This window comes from Pongo abelii, chromosome 20 (genome assembly GCF_028885655.2).
Source record: "Pongo abelii isolate AG06213 chromosome 20, NHGRI_mPonAbe1-v2.0_pri, whole genome shotgun sequence".
Classification (NCBI taxonomy): domain Eukaryota; kingdom Metazoa; phylum Chordata; class Mammalia; order Primates; family Hominidae; genus Pongo; species Pongo abelii.
The window spans coordinates 5,930,577-5,954,628 of record NC_072005.2 but is presented as its reverse complement, the minus strand read 5'-3'; the positions used below and the strand labels follow the sequence as shown (position 1 = coordinate 5,954,628).

Sequence of the window (24,052 nt, the reverse complement as noted above, 5' to 3'; positions counted from 1 at the left end):
ACGTTCTCTGTGGTTTCAGAATTACCTCGTTGCAGCAAACATGCTGCTCAGACCCTGGGCCACCACCCTGGAACTGTGGTTTGTTATGTGGGTTGCTCTGGAAGAATTAAATTATTAAATCAATTAGAAATCCATGAACAGGCTATATTTTCTCACACACAACACACACACACACACACACACACACACACACCACCAAGCTCTGGGGGAGTCATAATCTTGGATAGGAATCTGATTCCTGGCTTCTGACTGCTCTGGTGTTGTTTATTGGCTTGTCGTTGGCATAAGAACATCCAACGAGGATGCCACAGAAATTCGAGAGACTTTCCAAGAGCCAAGAACAACCATGGCCCTGAAATTGCAACAGAAATACAGCTGCTGGACCCAACATTTGATGTCTACCAGTTCGTTCATGTCAGAGTTTTGTTTCTTGGGACTTTTGCTTAGTCCTAAAGACAGAGCACGAAGACTGAAGCAAGTCCCCACCAGTAGCCTCGACGAGTGATTCCAGACTCTTGGTGACCAATTTTCTCGAGTATTTATTTCTGGTTAAAATGTCATCCGTATTATAAATCTTAAAAGTTAATTGCCCAAATGGTGAGTTTTTGATACACACATTTTCTATTGTGCTTTTTTTCACTACGTGGAGCAGGGATACTAAAGCGGGAGTTTTATTCTTGTCCTTTCTGCCCAAGTGGAGCCTCCTTTTTTACTGTTTGGGTTGTGTCCAGGGGAGGCTGAAGGTCACTCGAGGGGGAACAAGAAAGAGACCCCTCCACCCTGGGAGCTGCCCTCGGTGGGCCCTTCCTCCTGCAAGACCCAGAGGCCACATGAGGCCATGCTGTGAAAACACACAGCCTCTGAGGGTCACACGGTGGGCCCTGACGAAGATAAAAAGTCTTTATCTTTTTAAAATTTTTCTCATACTTTAATGAATCTTTTCTCATTTTATTAGTTTAAATCTGACTAATACAGCAGAAGATCAAAAAAGTCTAGTGGATTTTAATTGCAGCTGAAGTTAAAATGTCCTACTGTATTTTATTAGTTTAACAAGCTAAATATTCTGCCTTTGACAGCTTTCTTTTTGCCCAAGAAGGGTGTCTTATGATACACGATACATAATACCATTAAAAGAGAAACTTTCGGTAAATTAAACAAGAGTCTATGTGAGCAAAGAACAACTCTCCAGTCAGGCAGCCCTTAGAACTAGAAGAGGTTCAGAGAGCACCCCTTCCTGGTGGTCCATGGAGGTGGCTCACGGAGGCCCATGGCACCACCACGCAGCAGCACAGCTCATGACAGAATCATCAGTCACACACATCTCTTCTTCTGTAGCCTGGCTCTTCAGTGAGGATGTAGAATGAAAAGTCACCTGGGCACAGTGGCTCACGCCTGTAATCCTAGCGCTTTGGGAAGCTAAGGTGGGAGGATCGCCTGAGCCCAGGAGTTCAAGACCAGCTTAGGCAACATAGTGAGACCCCATCTCTACAAAAAACTTAAAAATTGGGCCGGTGTGCTGGCTCACGCCTGTAATCCCAGCACTTTGGGAGGCTGAGGCGGATGGATCACAAGGTCAAGAGATGGAGACAATCCTGGCCAACATGGTGAAACCCCGTCTCTACTAAAAATGCAAAAATTAGCTAGGTGTGGTGGTGCGCACCTATAGTCCCAGCTCATTGGGAGGCTGAGGCAGGAGAATCACTTGAACCCGGGAGGCAGAGGTTGCAGTGAGCCAAGATCGTGCCACTGCACTCCAGCCTGGTAACAGAACAAGATTCCATCTCAAAAAAAAAAAAAAAAAAAAAAAAAAATAGCAGTGTGTGTCTGTAGTCCCAGCTACTAAGGAGGCTGAGGCCCTGAGTCCCAGCTACTCAGGGAGGATCACCTGAGCTGGGGGAGGTTGAGGCTGCGGTGAGCCATGATGGTGCCACTGCACTCCAGCCTGGGTGACAGAGCAAGACCCTGTCTCTAAATAAATAAATAAAAATAAATCACTTAGGCACTCCTACCATCTGCCAGAAGCCTGCTCATCCCCTGCATAGCAGAGCTTTTGTCCAATGATCAGAGCGAATTATTTGCCAGCCAACACACGTGATGATAATCGCTCTTCCCACTGCCTGCCTTTGACATTCCCACGTTCAAGATACTGTTTGATAACGGAATTTCACCAATGGCACATCTGCTTTTTCTCTCACTATGATATTTATCACCACTTATTTTTTAAAACTTCATGGAGTTCCCTTTGTAGTGCAGTTTGAAGTTGTTCGTTTGTTACATTTGTTGCAGCTGATGATCCAATGTTGATACATTATTGTTGACTACAGTCCCATTCACATTAGGGTTCGCTCTTGGTGGTATGCGTTCTATGGGTTCTGGCAAGTGTGTGATCATATCATCACTTTTGAAGCTGGTTTTATAAGATTTTTTTTTTTTTTTTTTTTTTTGCAAAGGTGGGAAAAGTACCCAGGTTCACACTGGCAAGTAACCCTTTGAAAGATATGTCTGAAGATTTAGTCTCCGATTGCCTGTAGTGACAAGATTAAAGACTGTCATACAAAAAGCACCATTTTTCACTTATTCTGAAGCATTTCAATTGATTTACAAGATAAGTCATCCTTCTTTGTCTGAAGTGACAGAACCTCCCTGACAAGGTGTTAAGACAACCATGGACAAAAGGATCATTGATCTAATAATCGATTAGCTACTGATGGATCTCTTGCGTGTTGACCCATTTCTTATTTTCCTATTTTCTTTTATGGCACCGTATGCAAAATGATCACAGTATGTGATCCCAGATTGGGTCCTGGTCCGGAGGAAGGACGTTAGTGAGAAAATGGATCATTTTCTATAACGTCCGTGGATTAGTTAAGAGTGTTGAAGTTAAGAGTGCGCAGTGGCTGTATAAGAATCGGTCCTGCTGAGTGCGGTGGTTGATGCCTGTCATCCCAGCAGCTCTAAGAATTGGTCCTGCTGGGCGCAGTGGCTCACGCTGGTCATCCCAGCACTTCGGGAGGTGGAGGCAAGTGGGACTGCTTCAGCCCAGGAGTTCAAGACAAGTCTGAGCAACACTGCGAGACCCCCTCTCTACAAAGAATACAAAAATTAGCCGATTGTGGTGGCACATGCCTGTATGTTCAGCTACTTGGGAGACTGAGGTGGGAGGATGGCCAGAGCCCAGGAGGTCAAGGCTGCAGTGAGCTGTGATCGCGCCACTGCACTCCAGCCTGGGTGACAGAGGGAGACCCTGTCTCAAAACAAAGAAAGAAACAAACAATAGAACTGGTCCAGAAAGATAGACACAAAATATTAAGTAACAAACACAAGTTGCAGAACTAAATAGAGACTGAGGGAAAATAATTAAAGCAAGCGTGAATGTGATCTTATGCCCCACGAAGGACGCGCACGGAGATATTGGTGGGGGCTCCCCCTGCCAAGTGGGAGCTGGGAGGAACAGACAAAGGGATTAAAATGCCCCATCTCCCTCCCCCAGCCTCTCAGCCCTGCTGGCCTCCTCTGCCTGGACCACAGCGTTGGGCTTTTCCCTTCTCCAGGCCTAATTCTAGGACTTACCACTCTGCCTTCAAAATTCCAGTCATTCTGCTTGTCTCTTTTAAAAACAATCTGCATTCTTGGGCCAGGCGCAGTGGCTCACGCCTGTAATCCCAGCACTTTGGGAGGCCAAGGCAGGTGGATCACAAGGTCAGAAGATCGAGACCATCCTGGCCAACATGGTGAAACCCCGTCTCTACTAAAATACAAAAAAAAAAAAAATTAGCCGGGCGGGGTGGCACGCACTTGTAGTCCCAGCTACCCAGGAGGCTGAGGCAGGGGAATCGCTTGAACCCAGGAGGCAGAGGTCACAGTGAGCCGAGATCGCACCACTACACTCCAGTATGGCAACAAAGCAAGACTCCATCTCAAAAAAAAATAATAATAATAAAATAAAAACAATCTGCATTCTTTATAAAGACCCCAAAGGGTTGTTAGCATTTTAACTTTAATTGGCTCCTTCTATGGTAACATGTCTAAGTTCTGTTTTAGAACAGAGGGTGAATTAACTACAGCAGGTTTCGGAGTGGCCTTCTCTGTCTTGTGTCTCCACATTTGGGTTTTTGGGGAATGACCTCCTCTCCCTCCCTACACCATGGCCACTTCTAGCTCCAGAATGAGCTATGATCATGCCACTGCACTCTAGCCTGGGCAGCAGAGAGAGACCCCACCTCTTTTTAAAAAAATAATGCAGAGGCATCAAACTGTCCTAGAAGTCACTGTGTTTTTCATCACCACATGCTCACATTCTAAAAGATGTTTTTAAGAGAGGAAAGAAAGAGGCTGGGTGCAGTGGCTCACACCTGTAACCCCAGCACTTTGGGAGGCCAAAGTGGGTGGATCACTTGAGGTCAGGAGTTCAAGACCAGCCTGGCCAACATGGTGAAACCCCACCTCTACTAAAAATACAAAAATGAACTGAGCATGGTGGCAGGCACCTGTAATCCCAGCTGTTCGGGAGGCTGAGGCAGGAGAATCGCTTGAACCTGGGTGGTGAAGGTTGCAGTGAGCCAAGGTCACACCACTGCACTCCAGCCTGGGCAACAGAGTGAGACTCGATCTCAAAAAAAAAAAAAAAAAAAAGGGGGGGAAGGAGAAGAAAGAAAGGAAATACTAGTTTCATTTAAGAATGTCCTGGATGAAGCAGTAAAAATTATTAATTTTATTAAATTTCAACTCTTGAGCACACATCTCTTTAGTATTGTGTGTGTGTGATGAGAGGGGAAGTCCACCAGAGTACATGACCACCTCCAAGAAAAGTCTGTGTGTGCTTGATTGACATGTGGGCAGAACTAGCCATTGTTTTCCTAAAACTCCATTTCTGCTTGAAAGAATGACAAACTATGATTATTCAGACTCAAGTGTTTGGCAGGCATGTTTTCAAAAATGAACAAAGCATGACATATTAAGAAAAACAGCTGGCAGGTTTTTGTGGTCAATGATAAAATTCAAGTTTTCAAACAAAGAAATGAAAATTTTGGAGTTGCGTCTGCCAACCAGGAACCTGACAACTTCCCAAAGTTAATGACTTTTCTGATGAGGTTGGTGGTGATATTAATGAATGTGATTTCTTGACACTATTTAATGAAATGTGGCAATGTTTGGAAGATCTGCAAACTCAGTAAACTCATATTTTTCAAGTGACCAATATATGATGTTACAAAACCATATCCATTAGTAAAATAATCATTCAAGTTGCAAGGGAGACTAAAATTACTTTTTGAAATTAGTTATATATATATTTTTTTTATTGAGATAGAACGTATGTAACATAAAATTCACCATTTTGCAGTGGACAATTCAGTGGCGTTTAATACATTCACAGTGTTGTACAATCACCATTATCTAGTTCCAGAATATTGTCATCACCCTGAAAGGAAACCCCATCCCCACTAGTAGCCACTCTCCATTGTCCCTTCCTCCGTCTCCTGACAGCCACTAATCTGCTTTCTGTCTCTAGGGATTTGCCAATTCTACATATTTTATGTAAAAGGAATTATATGATATATAGTCTTTTGTATGAGGCTCATCCATGTTGTAGCCTGTGTCAGAACCTTATTTTTTTGTGTGTGGCTAAATTATTCCATTGTATGGATGGACCACATTTTGTTTATCCATTCATCTGCTCATTGACATGTGGGTTTTTCCACTTCCTGGCGCTTTGACTAAGTCATTTCACTGCCCTCTGGCCTCCATGGTTTCTGTTGAGAAATCAGCCATTACTCATATTCTGGATTCTTTGTTTGTGATGCCACTTCTCTCTTACTGCTTCTGGGATTCTCTCTTTGTCTTTGCCTTTCAACAGTTTGATTATAATGTGTCTTTGGTGTGGATTTATTTGAGTTTATGCCACTTAAAAGTTCATTGAGGTTTTTGAGTGTATAGATTCATGTCTTTCATCAAATTTGGGAAGTTTTCAGCCATTACTTATTCAAATATACTTTACCACTTTCTCCCTCTCCTCTCCTTCTGGGACTCCTATTATGTGTTTGTTGGTAAGCTTGGTGGTGTCCCACAAGTTTCTTAGGCTCAGCTCATTTTTCTTCGTTCTTTTTTCTTTCCACTCCTCAGACTGAGTAATCTCAATTGACCCATCTTCAAGTTCCCCGATTCTTTCTTCTGCCTGCTCAAATCTGCTGTTGAACCTCCCCTAGTGAAGTTTTCATTCCAGCTATTACACTTTCAACTCCAGAAATTTTATTTGGTTCCTTTTTACAATTTCTGTCTCCTTGTTGATATTCTACTGGTGAAACATCACTCTCATGTTTTTTTTGTTGTTTTGTTTTGTTTTTGTTTTGATACGGAATCTCACTCTGTCACCCAGGTTGGAGTGCAGTGGTGTGATCTCAGTTCGCTACAAATCCCGCCTCCCAGGCTCAAGCAGTTCTCAGGCCTCAGCCTTTCAAGTAGCTGGAATTACAGATGCCCACCACCACGCCTAGCTAATTTTTGTATTTTTAGTAGAGACAGGGTTTCACCATGTTGGCCAGGCTGGTCCCTGAACTCCTGACTTCAAGTGATCCACCCAACTCACCCTCCCAAAGTGCTGGGATTACAGGTGTGAGCCACCATGCCCAGCCTGTCATAGTTTTTTATAGTGCTTTGTACATGATTTCCTTTAGCTCTTTAAGTATATTTTAGATAGTTGATTTAAACTCTTTGTTTCATAAGTCCAATGGCTGGATTTTCTCAGGGACGGTCCTATTTATTTATTTCTACATATGGGCCATACTTTCTTGTTTTCTTGCATGCCTCATAATTTTTGTGGAAAACTGGATATTTTGAATAGTATAACATGGTAACACTGAATATCGGATTCTTCTGTTCTCCCCAGGGTTTGCTGTTGCTGCTAATAGGTATTGTTGATTGTTTGTTTCATGACCTTTCTGAACTAATTTTGTAAAATCTGCATTTTTTTTTTTTTTTTTTTGAGACAGTCTCACTCTGTTGGCCAGGCTGGAGTGCAGTAGTGTGATCTTGGCTCACTGCAACCTCTGCTTCCCAGGTTCAAGCGATCCTCCTGCCTCAGCCTCCCCAGAAGCTGGGATTACAGGCATGTGCCACCACACCCACCTAATTTTTTTTGGTATTTTTAGTAGAGACAGGGTTTCACCATGTTAGCCAGGCTGGTCTTGAACTCCTGGCCTCAAGCAATCTGCATGCCTCAGCCTCCCGAAGTGCTGGGATTATAGGCGTGAGCCACCGTGCCCAGCCAAAATCTCTATTCAGTTACCTTAGTGGTCAGCTAGTGATCTGACGAAAATTTCCTTAAATGCCAAGTTTCATCTTTTTTTTTTTTTTAATTAAGGGTTCACCTTTTTGCCATAATCTTTTAATTCATTTCCAGAGTTCTGATAAAGTCGATTCTGACAATTTTTGCCCATTTTTTCACTGCTTTTGTGAAGGGATGGGTTTTGGAGTTCCTTACTCTGCCATCGTCATGGATGTCAGCTCAAGATTAATGGATTTTAATGTAACTGAGGATGAAAAGCTCGTTGATATGGTTTCAGATTCCACATTGCAGCTAAACTTTAAGAAATTACCAGTTGTCAAGTGTTGCTATAGTATCAAGTAAAAATATCCACAATTATCTGAAAAGGCTATTAAAACAGTGCTCCTTTTCCAACTATATATCTGTGTGAGGCCAAGTTTTTTCAATGTACTTCAACTAGAACAGTATACAATAACAGATGGAGATACAGAAGGAGATGTGTAGGGTTGTCTTCTGTAAGTCACGCACTCTACAGATTTGTGAAGATGCGGAATCATTCCACTCTTCTCCTTTTGGCTTTTTTTTTTTTTTAATTTGGAAAGTGTACCTATTCTTCAAGTGTTAACCTATAATGGGTTTATTATTTTTTAATGAATTAATACATCTTTTTAAAAATTACCTATTTTGATTTCTAATAAGGGAAATAATACATTTAACTTTTAAAAACAAAAGCAGGCAGGGTGTGGTAGCTTATGCCTGTAATCCCAGAACTTTGGGAGGCCGAGGCGGGCGGATCACTTGAGGCCAGGAGTTCAAGACCAGCTTGGCCAACATAGAGAAATCCCGTCTCTGCTAAAAAATACAAAAATTAGCTGGGTGTGGTGACACACGCCTGTAATCCCAGCTACTCGGGAGGCTGAGGCATGAGAATCGCTTGAGCCTGGGAGGCAGAGGTGGCCGTGAGCCAAGATCACATCGCTGCACTCCAGCCTGGGAAACAGAGCAAGTCTCTGGCTCAAGAAAAAAATAAATAAATAAAGCTCTTTTTCAGGGGTGGGTGGTGAAATCTCAAAATTTTGTAATAGTGTATTTTTTAATAGACCAAATGATTGAGACCCACTATGTTGGAGAGACAATGTTTTCTTCTCCTTCCCAGTCTGCTGGGCACTGGACAAGGCCCCCTGAGATTAGGGCAGACTTCCAGAGGTCATGCACTCTGCTCTCCCGGCACCCATAGGTGAGCGATGTCCCACAGGGAAGGTGCCACAGGGCAGTACTCACCGGCCTGCCCAAGCTGCAGATCAGAATGGCCCCAAGACGTGGGGGTGGCATGTGTGTTTTTTCTTTCTATCATAGAGGTGGCGATTGCCTTCTCATCGCCTGCGCCCTGAGGCTGATGGGTGGGGGAGGTCTCACCATCCTACTTTCCCCTAGTCCTCCACTGTACCTTCTGCACTTCTTAAAGGTGACCCTGACGTCCTCCTTGGCTTGAAGCAAGGGTAGCTAATGAGAGAAGGCAGAACCACAGTGGTCGGAGGCCGTGGGAGAAGCAGTTACCCTCTCATTCTTGAACTCAGCTCCGCGAGCCTGCTCTCTGAAATACACACTCAACCTGCTCTTTGCAGAAGTGTCAAGTCTTTGGCCTCCCTGGGTGTTTTAGGAAAGGAAGCATATACTTCAAGTTCATCTCCTCCCGCTTCAGTCCTCTGGTCGTCGGGGTGGGCTGCAGCAGATTTTACATCGCTGTTTTCCATGTGCGAGTCTAGGACAAACCAAATGCGTGCGAATGCCTTGGTGGCCATGCACAGCTGGGTGCCTCCTCCATCGCGTGGACCTGCTGCCCACCTCCCTCCCCACCTCCATCAGGTCCTTCAGGATCCAACTCAAAAGCCCTTTCCTCCAGGAAGTTCTGCCGTTAGCTCCCCAACTCTTTCTTCCAAAACTCTTTTCTCTTTTCCAAAAACCTTCGCACAGCTCCCACTGGGTAAATATTCGCCAGACAGTGTCCAGTGGCCCTGGATCCTACAGCCTCCTGGTGGCAGGGTCTGAGTCTTTGGCCTCACTGGTATCTTCCCAAAGCCTCCAGCAGCGGGGAGACCCTGGGCTTTGCGACAGGACAGCCTGGCTGGGGAGTCAAGGCTGCCATCTCTCCTTGCTTTCGTTCTGGTTCCCCATCGATGTGGCGTGGGGAGAGGAGCAGGTGACTATGATGCTGGCTTGGCTGACACTGGAATGGATGCAGTGGCTGCATATTAATGCTATGGCGTGCACACGCATATGCCAGGTTAAAATTCAGTAGCAAGTTTTTACAACATGATTTCTGCTGCTTCTGTTGGACGGGCTCTCGGGCTTACCTACGTGTGCGAAGCAACACTCCCTACCGCAGCTTTCATGCACAATTTAACTCACCCCCGCCCTGCCTGCATGGAGCCTCATCTTTATTTTGTAGGAGCTCGAATCATTATTTGGATATTAATAAAAACAAATCTTGGCTGATGCTAACCATCTGATTTCCTTTTTTTTTTTTTCCATTTTGTTTTGTTTTGTTTCTGCACACATTTTCTTTAGCTTGAAATGGCGATTGAAAACCTCCAAAAAAGCGAAGGAATCACATCACACAAAAGCGGTTTACTCAACAGCCATGTAAGTGTGTGTCTGACCTGGCAACCTGTCCCTGCTCTGCTTGTAACCTACATAGACATTTTTAAAACAAATGAAGGCAACCGGGCGCGGTGGCTCACACCTGTAATCCCAGCACTTTGGGAGGCCAAGGCGGGTGGATCACTTGAAGTCAGGAGTTCGAGACCAGCCTGGCCAACATGGTGAAACCCCGTCTCTACTAAAAATACAAAAATTAGCTGGGCATGATGGTGGGTGCCTGTAATCCCAGCTACTTGGGAGGCTGAGGCAGGAGAATCGCTTGAACCCGGGAGGCAGAGGTTGCAGTGAGCTGAGATCACACCACTGCACTCCAGCCTGGGCAACAGAGTGAGACTCCATCTCAAAAAAAAAAAAAACGAAGACAACAAAATGACACCTTTGAAGTGTCATTTGTGAAAGTTGGTTGAGGAGGAAGCCAATCTAGAATCCTACATCCAGCAAAAAATACCCCTCAGCAATGAAGGAGAAATCAAGACAGATTCTTTATTTGTAAAAGGTAGATAATAACAACACCTACCTCCTCGGGTTGTCATAGGGAGTAAATTATTTAATGTATGTAAAATACTTTCAACAATACCTGGCAGGTGATAAGCAGTATAGTTATATATGAAAAATAAAAATAATACAAAAATCAGCAACAGCAACGAAAAATAGAGAAAATGACATAGGGTCGGGAATGCCTTAGACTCTTAGCTAATTTTCTTGGGGTCCTCTCTTGGAAAGAAACAGTAATTTGAGAAAAGCATAAAGCAGCTAATTTGTACAGATTTTACCGTCTAGGATTTTTCTCCTCCCCTTGTCTCTTGGGAGAAGACCGTGGTCACAGGCCCCATGACAGGAGGTTGGGGGCATCTCAGCTCTGCACAGCCTTGCAGCAGGATGGGACTGGGGGACGTGGCCGGCTCCGTCTTTATTTCCAGGGACAACAGAGAAGGAAAGCTCTGGCCCCCTCAGACTCATGGCTTTCACTTCTCCCCAGACATTCTCGATTCGGCTTTGCACATAGCTGGAAATGTGTTCGGCATCTTAACACTGGGACGGGCCATTGAAGTCAGAATGTCCTTCTAGCAGTTGCTCTCCAGCCCTTAAACGGGGCTCTGACGTTCTCTTGAGAATTCAGACATCAGAGAAGAAGTCCCCTCCAGTGGACCCCAGTCCTCACTGTGATCCCGCCCTGACTCCCGTCCTCACCGTGATCCCGCCCAGACTCCCGTCCTCACCGTGATCCCGTCCTGACTCCCGTCCTCACTGTGATCCCGTCCTGACTTACGTCCTCACTGTGATCCCATCCTCACTCCTGTCCTCACCATGATTCCGTCCTGACTCCCGTCCTAACTGATTCCATTCTGACTTCTGTGCTGGCCGATGTGTAAAATGAGGTGTTACTCAAAAGGCAGTGAGTGATTCTGGGGGCACAAAGTGACATAGGACAGGTCCAGAAACCTGGGTTATGGGTTAGGCACAGGTGTGGTCACCTGCTCACCGCAGCCCCTGATGAGGCCTCTGCCCTTTGTCTCAGGGGGCTGGTCACTAGAAGAAATGGCAGAAATATTTCCTTCTGCCGATTGTCTTGAAGCAAAAAAGACAAAACAAAACAAACACCATGCCGGACCCCTGCTCAGTGCCCCACCCCTCTCCAGGCTGGGTAGGACGTGGTCATCCTGTCATCTGTCACTGCTGGATGGCATTCTCCCTGTAGATGAACTCAGGGAGAAGGGAGTCTTCCGCACGTGCTTGGAGAGAGAATCTCCCCAGCCCCGAGTCTTAAACTCAGAGCACATACATGGGAAAGTGTGCAGAATAACATTCCCCATTCAGCAAGGATCGGGCCATCTTCAGCCTGAACGCTAACCCATGCGGGCCCAGGGTATCAGCCCTGGGCGAGAGGACTGCGTGACCCAGGCAGGATGGGGGCGCAGAGTCTGGACAGGCAGCGTGTCCACGGGAGAGTTAAAATGTCTATGGGAAAATGGGCTGGGCGCGGTGGCTCACGCCTGTAATCCCAGCACTTTGGGAGACCAAGGCGGGCGGACAACTTGAGGTCAGGAGTTCCAGACCAGCCTGACCAACATGGTGAAACCCCATCTCTACCAAAAATACAAATATTAGCCAGGCGCGATGGCACATGCCTGTAGTCCCAGCTACTCTGGAGGCTGAGACAGGAGAATCACTTGAACCCGGGAGGCGGAGGTTGCAGTGAGCTGAGATTGCGCCACTGCACTCCACCCTGGGAGACAGAACGAGACTCCATCTCAAAAAAAAAAAGAAAAAATGTCTATGGGAAAATGCATGAGCCGCTTGTCTCTGGCTGCTGGGATCCTTCCTGCTTTCTAACACTTCATCCGAAAGGCAGACTTTCTCGGGTCGCTTCCCCGCAGATTCGCATTCCCGAGCTGATGGTAAAATCTGTTTCTTTTACTCACTGATGATTCGCTGTTGAGTTGTTTCCTTCTGTCATGAGCTGTGATCAGTAAGATTCTGGGCTTGGTGACTCGAAGCAAAGGAAGTAAAATAAGATCTTTCTAAAAAGTTCACCACACACACGGGTAGAATAAACCTAGATCTCGTTCTGGCAAATGTGAGCGCCAGAGAGGAAGAGAGGAGTAAAAGCACATGATCTGCTGATGGACGGGGACGTGCCCTCGCAACGATTGTCCCCAGGGCTGCCTGTGGCTGAGACTGAGGTCGTGGTGGGCAGTGGCCTTCTGCAGGTCAGGCGGGGGCACAGCCACAGTCCCACCTCCCTTGCCAGCCTGACCCTGCGGCAGATAAGCCAAGCGTGTGGGAGCAGCTGGGCCCTGGAGACCCATTTTCCCAGTGGCCTCCCAGACCTCCCTTCTCAGACAGCCCCAGGCAGGGTCCCCCCCAGCGGCAGGGCCTGTGTGCGTCTTTCCTGCTGCCAGCTGGTGACGTCAGCCCACCGTCTACCGTGTGCAGGGTTCTGGCCAGGTCAGTGCCAAACATAGGGAGTAAGAAAGGAGGAAAAGTCACTCCAGGGAGCTTAGCATTTGAGGGCAGAAGGCGGAAGATGTGGGAAAACCCACCCAGGGACCCCCTCACAGAGGTCTCTGAGCAGAGCTGGCCACGTGTTCCGTGGAGCTGGTTCCCTCCTCTGTGCTGTCTCAGGAGGGAAGGTGTATTCAGGTGCTGGGAGCCTGGTAAAACGAGACAGCATTGTCCAGACCCAGCCGGTCAACAGGAGCTTCCCAGGCCTCCCCTCTAGGGGCTTGGACCCAGGGGGTCTGCAGGGCCTGGAGGTCTGAAGGTTGGAAGAACCTTCCAGCCAGCTGATGGTCAGCCTAGTGTGGAAACCCCCAGGGAGGAGGAGGCCCCCTAGCAGTGTCCAAACTGGAAAAGGGCAGGATATGACACCGTGAAAATGGGGATTAGCTCTTCCAGAGGGAAGGGGACGGAGCTGGGGCTGGGGATGAAACATGTCTTCACCCGACTGGGTGTGGCAGGCCGCCGCCTTGAGCAGAAGAGGTAGCCTCAGCCCCTGGGGGGCACCGGGCTGCCCTCACGCTACCAGCCGACTGGGACCCCGCAGCAGGTTCACTGAATCTCTGTCACCATGAGGTGGCGCTGTCTACTAAAGTAAACGCATCACTTGCACACCCTGCGGGAGAGAGCTGCGTGTGGAAGAGTCGTATTTGGGTTATGTGACTGCTTTGAAATCAAGAAACACACATTGTCAAAGGTCATTTAGCCTTCAGCTGGTGACCTGTGTAGCCTGGCGCCATGGCCGTGCTGTCCTGCAGGCCACAGTGGGGTTGCTAGAGCCGGCAGCTCCTCAGAAGGGACCTCCGTCCAGAAGTGCCGCTGTTTTCCCTTGGAATTCCTGCCTGCCTTGGATTAGCGTCTTAGCTCAGTGCGCGGCCTCCACCCTCAACAATCCCTGTGCCTCCCACAACCCCTGCACCTCCCGCCCTCGGTCCCATCTCAGGCAGGGGCAGCCGATCTTCCAGGCGCTCAGCCCCTAACCCCACTGCGTCCTCGCCTCCCTGCTCCTCTCATGCCCACCCCCAGATGCTCTTCAACTTCCCCTTCAAGAAAGATCCAGAACCAGGTGGCACCCGCCCCCCCAACCTCGACTACTTCCCGAGCCGCCACTGTCCCTGTAGATTCTTTTGCCACCTCCTAGCCAGCTGTCAGCGCCCACTCCTACCCAGCCTCCAGCCCCTTCTCACAGCAGCCGCCAGAGTGATCCTGCTAAAACCCAGGTCAGATCGCCGCACTGCTCTGCTCAGAAGCCTCCAGGGCTCCCCTTGGCCCTCCAAGTAGAACCAAGTGTTGTCAAAATGGCCCACAAGGCCCTGCAGGACCCGCTCTCTCCCACTCCTCACTCTGCTCCAGCCACGTGGGCCTCCTCGCTGCTCCTCCAATGCACCAGGCTTGGACCTGCCCCAGGGCCTTTGCACTGTGGGGCCCTCTGCCTGAAGCTCTCTTCCCCAGGCTCCCCCTCACCTCCTTTGAGTCCTCACTCAGTGGGCACTTTCTCAGTGAGCCCTGCCTGACACCCCCACCCCACCTCAACTAACTATTGCAGTCCTCCCTCCAGTCCCTCTGTGGCGGCGACCCCATCCCCTTTCCCAGGTGAATTTCTCTGACAGCACTCGGCACCAGCCCTCATTCGGTTCATTTTACTTACTTATTGTGGGTCTCTGCCAGACAAGAATGGACGCTTCCAGGGGGCAGGGGTTTTTGTCTTTTATTTGCCGTTGCATCCCCAGCACCTAAACAAGGCCTGGCATAGAGCCAGCTCTCGTAAATATTTGTGGAATGGGTGAAAAGGTGGGTGTTCCAAATCGGATTATGTCAACACAGGGCACACCTGGACGGTCGGAATAGCTGCCCGAGCTGCTAGTGTATGGCCCGGCGAGACTCTAACTCACCACCAGGAGCTAGTGTCAGGCAAATTTGCCCCCAGGAATAGAAACAAGTAACTTAGGAGACAAAGGGGGCCGGGTAGGTGGGCATGATCCCTGCCTTCCCACCGGCAGGTGAGGATATCTGTCCACAGGGGCTGTGCCTGCAAAGAGCCCAGAACCACAGGCCTTTGTTGGGGGGCGGGGGAGAGGGAGGCGCTGGCATTTCGGGATTTTTTTTCCTTAAAAGAAAAGATTTGATCCATTTCATCAAGAAGTGTGCTGTCCTGACAGATTGCGGCAAATGTGGATATGCATGTACATTTCCTTGGAAAGCGTTCTGCTTATTTGTGTTTGATATTGACACAGAAAGAATGCAAGTATCAGCAGACAAAGCAGACTGCAGAACATGCCCAAACCAGAAAGGTGACTCCGTCCAGCCACTGCCTTTCCTGGCATGAAGGTGCCCAAGCCCTCAAGAGCAGGGGAGGTGGGCGAGGTGTGGTTGGAGCAGCTGGACCCTCATGGTCGGTTTCATGGAACTGACCTGTGATGCTCGCCCCGGTCTGACGCGCTGCCAGGTGTGGGCTCCGGCACTGAGTGATGGGAAGCCCCTGTGCATAAGTGGCTCCCAGCCTGCTGGTGAGGCGTAGACCCTGAACAGAGTCCGCAAGCCCATCACACTTCGGTTCTAACCCGGTTCCCCTCCCAGAAGTTCTCAACACAGAAGAGGGAGGAAATGGACCTGACTGTTCCAGCCACTTCAGTCTTCTCTGTGGTTTCTTGATGTTGAACAAGAAGGACTTGTTGTCAAGACAACTATGCATCCTTTTAGCGTCAATGTCAACATAATTACCCAAGCAAAGGATTCTACTCTTAAATAGCCTGGGGGGTCGGGGGTAAACAGCAGAAGGATCATCTGTTCCAAAACTTTCTTTTTATGTGTGAGCTAATATGTCCTCCTGATGGATGGAGTCTTAGACACTAACCTCTCAGGACTCCTAGTCCAGTGCTCTTTCCAGCTCACCGCCCGCAAAATCTGGCCTCACACTTTTAGCCTGAAAATCCGCATCGTCATTTGGCTCCTTGAGATGTGGCGTCACTGGCCCTGGCTCCTGCTGCCTGTGGAGGACGGTCTAAGAAGTGGCACCTGTGCCCCCAGCCTCAGAATGACCAAGGGAAGCCTCTGGCTTCTTCACCCAGACATGCTCTGTTGCTCCCCACCTACCTCCTCAGACAGTCTTTCTCTGCTGTCAGGCTTGAGACATCTCCAGGATCCTGCAGATGCCCACATGGGGAAACCTGGCTCCATCTCCACCCTCAGGGAGAGCACACTCTGGGGGAGCAGGCGATAAATCAATCAGCACACATGACAAATCCGGACGGTGAAGCCACTGTGAAGAAAAGCTTTAGGGCCCACACTGTGGCTCCCGACTGTCATCCCAACACTTTGGGAAGCTGAGGCAGGAGGATCACTTGAGCCCGGGAGTTGGAGGCTGCATGAGCCATGATTGCACCACTGCGCTCCAGCCTGGGGTGGTGACAGGATGAGACCCTGTCTCTAAAAATATATATATATATCTCTGTCTCTAAAAAAAAAAGTATATATATTTTATATATATATATATATATATATATATATATATATATATATATATATATATATATATATACTCACACACTAACTTCAACATCAAGGTTGTGGTTCATAGTATTCATAGCGTTAAATACAGGGAAGACTCTGGAGCTCTTAAGCTCTTAAGGGTCCAAGCACTCTGCCAAAGCCAGACTTTGGAGGAGAAAAAAGTAACACTGCCTCCATTGTATCAGAAAAAGTCCAGTCCAGAAAGTTGGAAGATGAAGGGTGTGAATGACTTGATGGAAAGTGAAAACTCTGATGTCCCTTTTCCCAAAGAGGCAAGTGAAGAGATGAAGTCTCCACTCCGGGCCCTTCTCAGGGTCCTTTGTTTTAACTGTTCCTTATTCAAAGGACAAGAGGGCAGGGGTCCCTCCCTGTGGTTATGGGCACAGCCGAGCACATGGCACCCAACGCTGGATGGATGAAATTGGCAACTGCTAATCGATCACCTGCACTCATGGCCAGGGGCGGACACTGCACTTCACACAGGGCCCTGCAGGCGGCAGGAGGAAGACTTTGTGGTAGCAAGAGGGCAAGGGGTCCCTGGTGCTGAGGGGGAGGTGATAGGCTACTCGACTGATTCAGGGGCGGCCAGGGAACCGGAATCCAAGCTCAGGGATTGCAGCAGGAACCACTCCTGTCCCTTTGGTAAGGAGGGATGTTTGGCCACAGGACTTACCTGCAGGAGCAGAGCTGGAGGGGAGCTTGTGGTCAGGAGGTCTGAAGCCCTCCTGGCTTGCCCCAGAGGCAGCACGTGAGGTTGGACCCACACTTCAAGGCTTACACTTTGCTCTTCTTCGTCCTCAACACCCACGTGGGCAGTGCTCCTGCCGGGTGACTCTTCCCACCCCTTAGAGGTTTTGTCCTCAGCTCTTTGGTTCCAGAGTAACACATCTGGTCCCAATCTCTACCCTGAACTCCAGCCCAAGACTTAACCTCCCCCTTCCTAAAGCGGAACTCAGCCCCCCAGCTCACCTGCGATTCGGCTTAAGAGACCTCCGTGTTCAGGCCTCACGCACCCCTTCACCTGAACCTTTGACCTGTTTGTCCTCCTGTGAAATGTTCCAGAACCCAGGGCAGGTCCTCACTCCACTGTGGCCCTGGGTCAGCCCCCATTAGGGCTGGAGGGGCCAGGACAGGCTGGATCAGGTGGGTCTTACATGAGATAAGAGGGGTTCTGAGGTGCTGGTCGCTGGTGCAGGGCTCGTCAGAACCACCCCATAGCACTATTTCATAAAAAGGAGATGAAGACCGGGTGCGGTGGCTCACTCTTGTAATCCCAGCACTTTGGGAGGCCAAGACAGGTAGATCACCTGAGGTTAGGAATTCGAGGCCAACATGGCAAAATCCCATCTGTACTAAAAATACGAAAAACGTAAGCTGGACATGGTGGCACATGCCTATAATGCCAGCTACTCGGGAGGCTGAGGCAGGAGAATCACTTGAAGCCGGGAGGTGGAGGTTGCAGTGAGCCGAGATAGCGCCACTGCACTCCAGCCTGGGTGACAGAGTGAGACTCCATTTCAATAAATACATAATAAAAAGGAAATGAACGCTTACTTCCTCCCCAGCTTCCAATGCTGAGTGGGCCGGGGGGAGGGGGGGAATGGGGCAAACGGACAGGCAAACGTGATGGTGGGGCAGGGGGCGCCGTGGGCACGCTGTGGTGAGTGGACAGATATTTCCCAGGGGACACGCCTACTCTGTGTCTTGTGGGGTGTGCGGGGCACAGGGACAAGGGCTGTGCAGGAGCCCAACATGCCCGGTAGGGGAGGGCTGAGGACCCAGCACTGCCCACTCTGAAGGGCCCAGGCAGCAGGAGCCCTTCGGAGCTGTGGAAGCGGGGCTCAGCCTAGACAAAGCAGCCGACAGCCTTGCACATGGGGGACCAGGTAGGGACAGCTGGTTTCCCCCGACGCTCTGGACACGGGATCTGGATGCGGGCCTCGCTTCTGTGCGTGGAATTCCTGTCTTTCTGCAAATCGCAGGCATCAGTGAAAGCCTTTTGTATTCGTGTAGCAGACCTCTCTGGATCAGGGGACAGATGATAACAGAGAGAGAGGTGGAAACCAGAATTAAGCCGCAGTCTTTAAGGCACCTGGCTGAGGGCATCAGTTGGTGGGCGGGCCACCTTTGCGTCCATGCCCAGTGTGGGGACTAAGCTCTTCGTGTCGACAGTTCTCGCAGCCCTTCTAACTGGATGTTCACCTCTCGAGGTATAGTCCTTGACTCTGGACTCATTTAGCCCATCTTTTTGTTTTGTTTTGTTTTTTGAAAGAGACGAAGTCTTGCTCTGTCACCCAGGCTGGAGTACAGTGTGGCGTGACCCTAGCTCACTGCAGCCTCAACCTCCTGGGCTCAAGCAATCCTCCCACCTCAGCCTCCCAAGTAGCTATGTCCTGCCTTTTGACTTAGACACAAAACCGTGCATATAAGCATTTGTGTATTTTACTGAATTTCCATTTGTACCTCCCTCAATAAGGGATCTCAGTACATGTTAGCTCACTGCTTACTACAGAACACAGGGCTATGGGGCCCCCGAGTCTTCTTCAGTCTTCCTGTTTAGCATCAGAATTTCTCTCCATTCCTGTATGTTGAGGAGCTATTTGGTGTTTAAACCCTGTGTGGTGGTGTGTGAGCATTTAAGTGACTGAAGACAGAACCTAATAGTTCTTGATCACACCCAGATTTTTACAAATTAAGTCCAGGAACCTGAAAACCAGGCTAAACATGGAAGAATCAATAAGTGAAAGAAAATGAGCGATTCATTAATGTGCTTAGAGAACTCAAATCAGTGACCATAAAGATGGATTTCTGGCCGGGCACGGTGGCTCACGCCTGTAATCCCAGCACCTTGGGAGGCTGAGGCAGGCGGATCACCTGAGGTCAGGAGTTTGAGACCAGCTGGGCAACATGGTGAAACCCCGTCTCTACTAAAAATACAAAAATTAGCCAGACGTGGTGTCAGGCACCTGTAATCCCAGCTACTTGGGAGGCTGAGGCAGGAAAATCGCTTGAACCCAGGAGACAGAGGCTGCAGTGAGCCAAGATTGCACCACTGTACTCTAGCCTGGATGACAGAGCAAGACTCTGCCTCAAAAAGAAAGAAAGAAAAGATGGATTTCCTCATCTCGTTTGGTAATACAGGGAACGCAAGTAATTCTCTTAATGAGTCTGCGTTGGCATGTTAGCGTTCCTCAGGCTTCTGACAAACGCAGACGTGTCTTTCTTTTCGCAGCTCCAGTGGCTGTTGGATAATTATGAAACGGCGGAAGGTGTGAGTCTCCCCAGAAGTTCTCTTTACAACCACTACCTTCGGCACTGCCAGGAGCACAAGCTAGACCCAGTGAATGCCGCCTCCTTCGGGAAACTGATCCGTTCTGTGTTTATGGGGCTGAGAACGCGGCGGCTGGGCACCAGGTGGGTAGATGATCCCCAGCCCACCTGTGCTTTCCAGGTGGCCTGATTCGCAGCCACCTCTGGAGTGCTTGCGGTTACTTTCAATTGGTGGCAGCCTTGGCTGTGGCCAGATGTAGCCCGCAGTGTTGGCTTTAGAAGCCGGTGATGGGACATGGGGATCACTCTGCTTTTCTCTCTCCTTTTGAAAATTCCCAAACAATACTTTTCTTTTTTTTTTTTTTTTTTTAGAGCAGCCTCTGGGCCAGGCGTGGTGGTGCACACCTGAAATCCCAACAGTTTGGGAGGGCGAGGCAAGAGGATCACTTCAGACTAGGAGTTCAAGACCAGCCTGGGCAACATAGCAAGACCTCATCTCTACAAAAAAATTAAAAATTAGCCAGGCATAGTGGTGCACACCTATTTGCACACCTGTAATTTCACCTATTTGGGAGACTGAGAGGGGAGAAGCACTTGAGCCCAGGAGGTTGAGGCTGCAGTGAGCCACGATTGCACCACTGCACTCCAGCCTGGGCAACAGAGCAAGACCCTGTGTCAAACAAACAAACAAACAAACAAACAAAATGTAGCCTCTGGTTTATCCAGCAGAGCTGGATTTACCATTTCTCGGTGTTTTGTTTTTGTTTTTGTTTTTGAGACAGAGCCTTGCTCTGTCACCCAGACTGGAGTGCAGGGGCATCATCTCGGCTCACTGCAGCCTCCATCTCCTGGGTTCAACCGATTCTCCTGCCTCAGCCTCCCAAGTAGCTGGGATTTACAGGCCCCCACCAGCACGCCTGGCTAATTTTTATATTTTTAGTAGAGACAGGGTTTCGACACGGTGGCCAGGCTGGTCTCAAACTCTTGGCCTCAAGTGATCTGCCTGCCTCGGCCTCCCAAAGTTCTGGGATTACAGGTGTGAGCCACTGTGCCCGGCCTCTTGGTGTCTTTTGCTGTACCTGGACCAATCCACCCCGCCTTCTCTTGGCCTATGGCAGCCCCGGGATATCACAGGCCACAGACTTATCGCAGGCAATTATGCCAACTCTCCTCTAACAAGAAAACAGCAGCACCTCCAACCCAAAGCTGGTGGCCCAGAGAGTGCAGGAGGCTGCTGCCTGCTGAGGCTGTGATCCTGTGGCCAGCGAGGCTCGGCATCTGCTTGTGTGGGGTTGGGGCTGACTCATGTGCTCTCAAAGCCGGTGTCCTGGCTGTCTATAAACGGCGTGGCGGTGGATCCACAAGGACCAGAGTCCCTTATTCTCTGACACTTTTGGATCCTTCACAGGGAATGTCCTTAGGGAATGTGGATGCATAGAGGAGGGACAGAAGCGGGAGGAAGCCACAGGGAAGCCTGGTCTCTGGGGACACAGCCCCTGCTCCCGGAGGGGCCTCCCCTGCAGAGTATCCCAGCTGCTGGCTTCAGGATTAAGGCTGATTTCCCCCCATTTTCCCTCCTCCGAGCACCTGGCTAAACATGCAGCTCATCTAGAAAGGGCCCAGGCTGTCTGCTATTGCAATGAAATTTAAAAAGGAAAAGAAGGGCCGGGCATGGTTGCTCACGCCTGTAATCCTAGCACACTGGGAGGCCAAGGCAGGAGGATCACTTGAGGTCAGGAGTTCAAAATCAGCCTGGCCAACATGGTGAATCCCCATCCCTACTAAAAATACAAAAAAATTAACCAGGCATGGTGTCACATACCTGTAATCCCAGCTAATCGGAGAGGCTGAGGCTGGAGAATTTCTTGAACCTGGGAGAGGGAGGTTGCAGTGAGCCGAGATCGCACTACTGCACTCCAGCCTGGGCAACAGAGTGAGACTGTCTCAAAAATATAATAATAAGAGAAAAAGAAAGAAAGAAAAAGAAAGGACCCAGGTGCTTCCTGCGTGTCCCTGTTGCCAGCTCTGGAGAAATGGCATCCTGTGAGCTGGGTGTCTCCACAGCCATGTCTGTGGGTTAATGCTTCCCTCCTGTAAGGACTCTGTGAGCTGTTTTCTGAACTAAATTGTTTAAAGCCCTCGGATCATCATTCTCCCGTAATAAACTAATGTAATGGTTCCCAAACAGTGCCTTTTTCCAAATGTGTTACTAGATGATTGAAGGGGATGGGGAAGAGTTGTTAATAATAATGGTAATAATAATGGTAATAATAATGGAGATAGGCCATGTGGAGCTCAACAAAGCTGACCTGGTGTTCTCAGCACAGGACTTGTCCGAGCCTTTATTATACAAGCCTGTGAGAGAGGACTGTCCATGACAATGGCATTATGTACAGAATTCCTTGCTTACATTCCTCACGCAGTTCAGGAAATGCTGAACCAGAGAGGCCAAAGGGAAAGGCCAAGATCCGAGTGTCATGGCACACGCCAGCTACTCAGAGCCCTGCAGCTGGAGGATCACTTCTACCATCCGAGTGTGGTAGCACACGCCAGCTGTCCCAGCTATTCAGAGGCTGAGGCAGGAGGATCACTTGAGCCCAGGAGGTCAAGGCTATAGTGAGCTGTGATTGCACCACTGCACTCCAGCCTGGGTGACAGAGTGAGACCCTGTCTCCGAAAAAAAAAAAAAGAGAGAAGAGGCCAGGCACGGTAGCTCACGCCTGTAATCCCAGCACTTTGGGAGGCCAAGGCGGGAGGAGTTTGAGACCAGCCTGGCCAACATGGCAAAACCCCATCTTTACTAAAAATACAAAACTAAGCTAGGCATTATGGCCCACGCATGTCTTCCCAGCTACTTGGGAGGCTGAGGCAGGAGAATCTCTTAAACCCGGGAGGCGGAGATTGCAGTGAGCCGAGGTGGCACCACTGCACTCCAGCCTGGGTGACAGAATGAAATTCTGTCTCCAAAAAAAAAAAAAAAAAAGAAGAAGAAAGAAAGAAAAAGAATCCCAACCTGTCTTGTTGTTCGGGACATCTGCAAAGGGAGCTGACCCTGGGATGTTTGGTTTCCAGGGGCAACTCGAAGTACCATTACTATGGGATTCGTCTGAAGCCAGACTCTCCACTGAACCGGCTGCAGGAGGACACGCAGTACATGGCCATGCGGCAGCAGCCCATGCACCAGAAGCCCAGGTGGGTGCCGGGCCGAGCTGCGCGGGGCTGGCTCTCCCCTGGAGCATGGAGGGGGAGGTGTTTCTCCAACAGGAAACAAACTCATCATAACTCCCCAGTCTCCAGCATCCTGGGAAAGCCATGGTAGCCCCCACTGCTGAGACTGAGGTGAGTCTAGCAGGAGACACAGGAGGCTGGGATGCAACCTCCTCCAGCTAGCTTTTCAGACTTTTTTAAAAACCGTTTAAAACTGTTTTTAACAGACTTCATTTTTTAGAGCCATTCTAGGTTCACAGCCAAATTGAGTAGAAAGTACAGAGAGTTGTTCTACACCCCCAGCCCCGCTCCCCACCACCTCTCCCACCATTCGCCTCCCCCACACAGCAGTGCATTGGTCATGACCCATGACCCTCCGCACAGCCAGCATCACCCCCCAGAGTCCACAGTTGACATCAGGGCTCACTCTTGGTGTTGTACATTCGACAGTTTGGACAAACCTATAATGACATGTGTCCCCCATCACAGTGTCACACAGTCCTTTCACAGTCCTAAAAATCCTCCATGTTCTGCCTACCCAGCTTTCCCTCCCCACCCCCGTCTGCAGCAACCGCTAATCCTTCTGCCATCCCCACAGTTTCCCCCTTCCCCAGTGTCATATCGTTGGAATCACAGACCTTTAATTTTTAAAGCTTAGGAAGTAAAGAGAGAGAGGACACTGCAAATAACCCAAGAAGCCAGGAGAAAGAAGCAGATGTGCTCAAGTCATGACTTCTTCTTCACCTTTGGATCCAGTGGCTGGAAAGCCCTGGGTATTTTCTGGAATATCCTCTTCTCCATCCATCACAAACTTTCTCATCTTCTAAGGCAGGGGCCAGCACACCTTTCCTGTAAAGAGCCAGAGAGCAAATATCTTAGCCTTGCAGGCCAGACAGTCTCTGTCGTGACTGTTCAATTTGGCTGCATCCTGAAAGCAGCCACACACAGCCTGAAGATGATGGGCATGGCTGTGTGCCAATAAAACTTTATTTATAAAAACAAGCAGCAGAATTGGCCCTCAGGCCATAGTTTGCTGGCCCCTGGTTTAGGGCCCATTCAAATATCGCTGCCTCCCGGTGTGCCTCCACAAGTGCCCACCCTGAGGGCAGGGGCCACGTTGCAATAGCCCCACGTGGCACCTTC

General features: G+C 49.2%; 1 protein-coding gene across 22 annotated transcripts in view; it reads left to right on the top strand.

Moving 5' to 3' along the window:
* The window catches only part of RFX2 (regulatory factor X2), a 163,470-nt gene that overhangs the window by 120,769 nt on the left and 18,649 nt on the right, over window positions 1-24,052 (top strand). For 12 of the 22 annotated variants that reach the window (NM_001131531.1, XM_054538304.2, XM_054538313.2 and 9 more), the window contains 3 exon segments: window positions 9,830-9,904; window positions 19,665-19,846; window positions 22,775-22,894. In NM_001131531.1, the coding sequence (NP_001125003.1) occupies window positions 9,830-9,904; window positions 19,665-19,846; window positions 22,775-22,894 (377 nt within the window). 22 annotated transcript variants of the gene reach the window in all.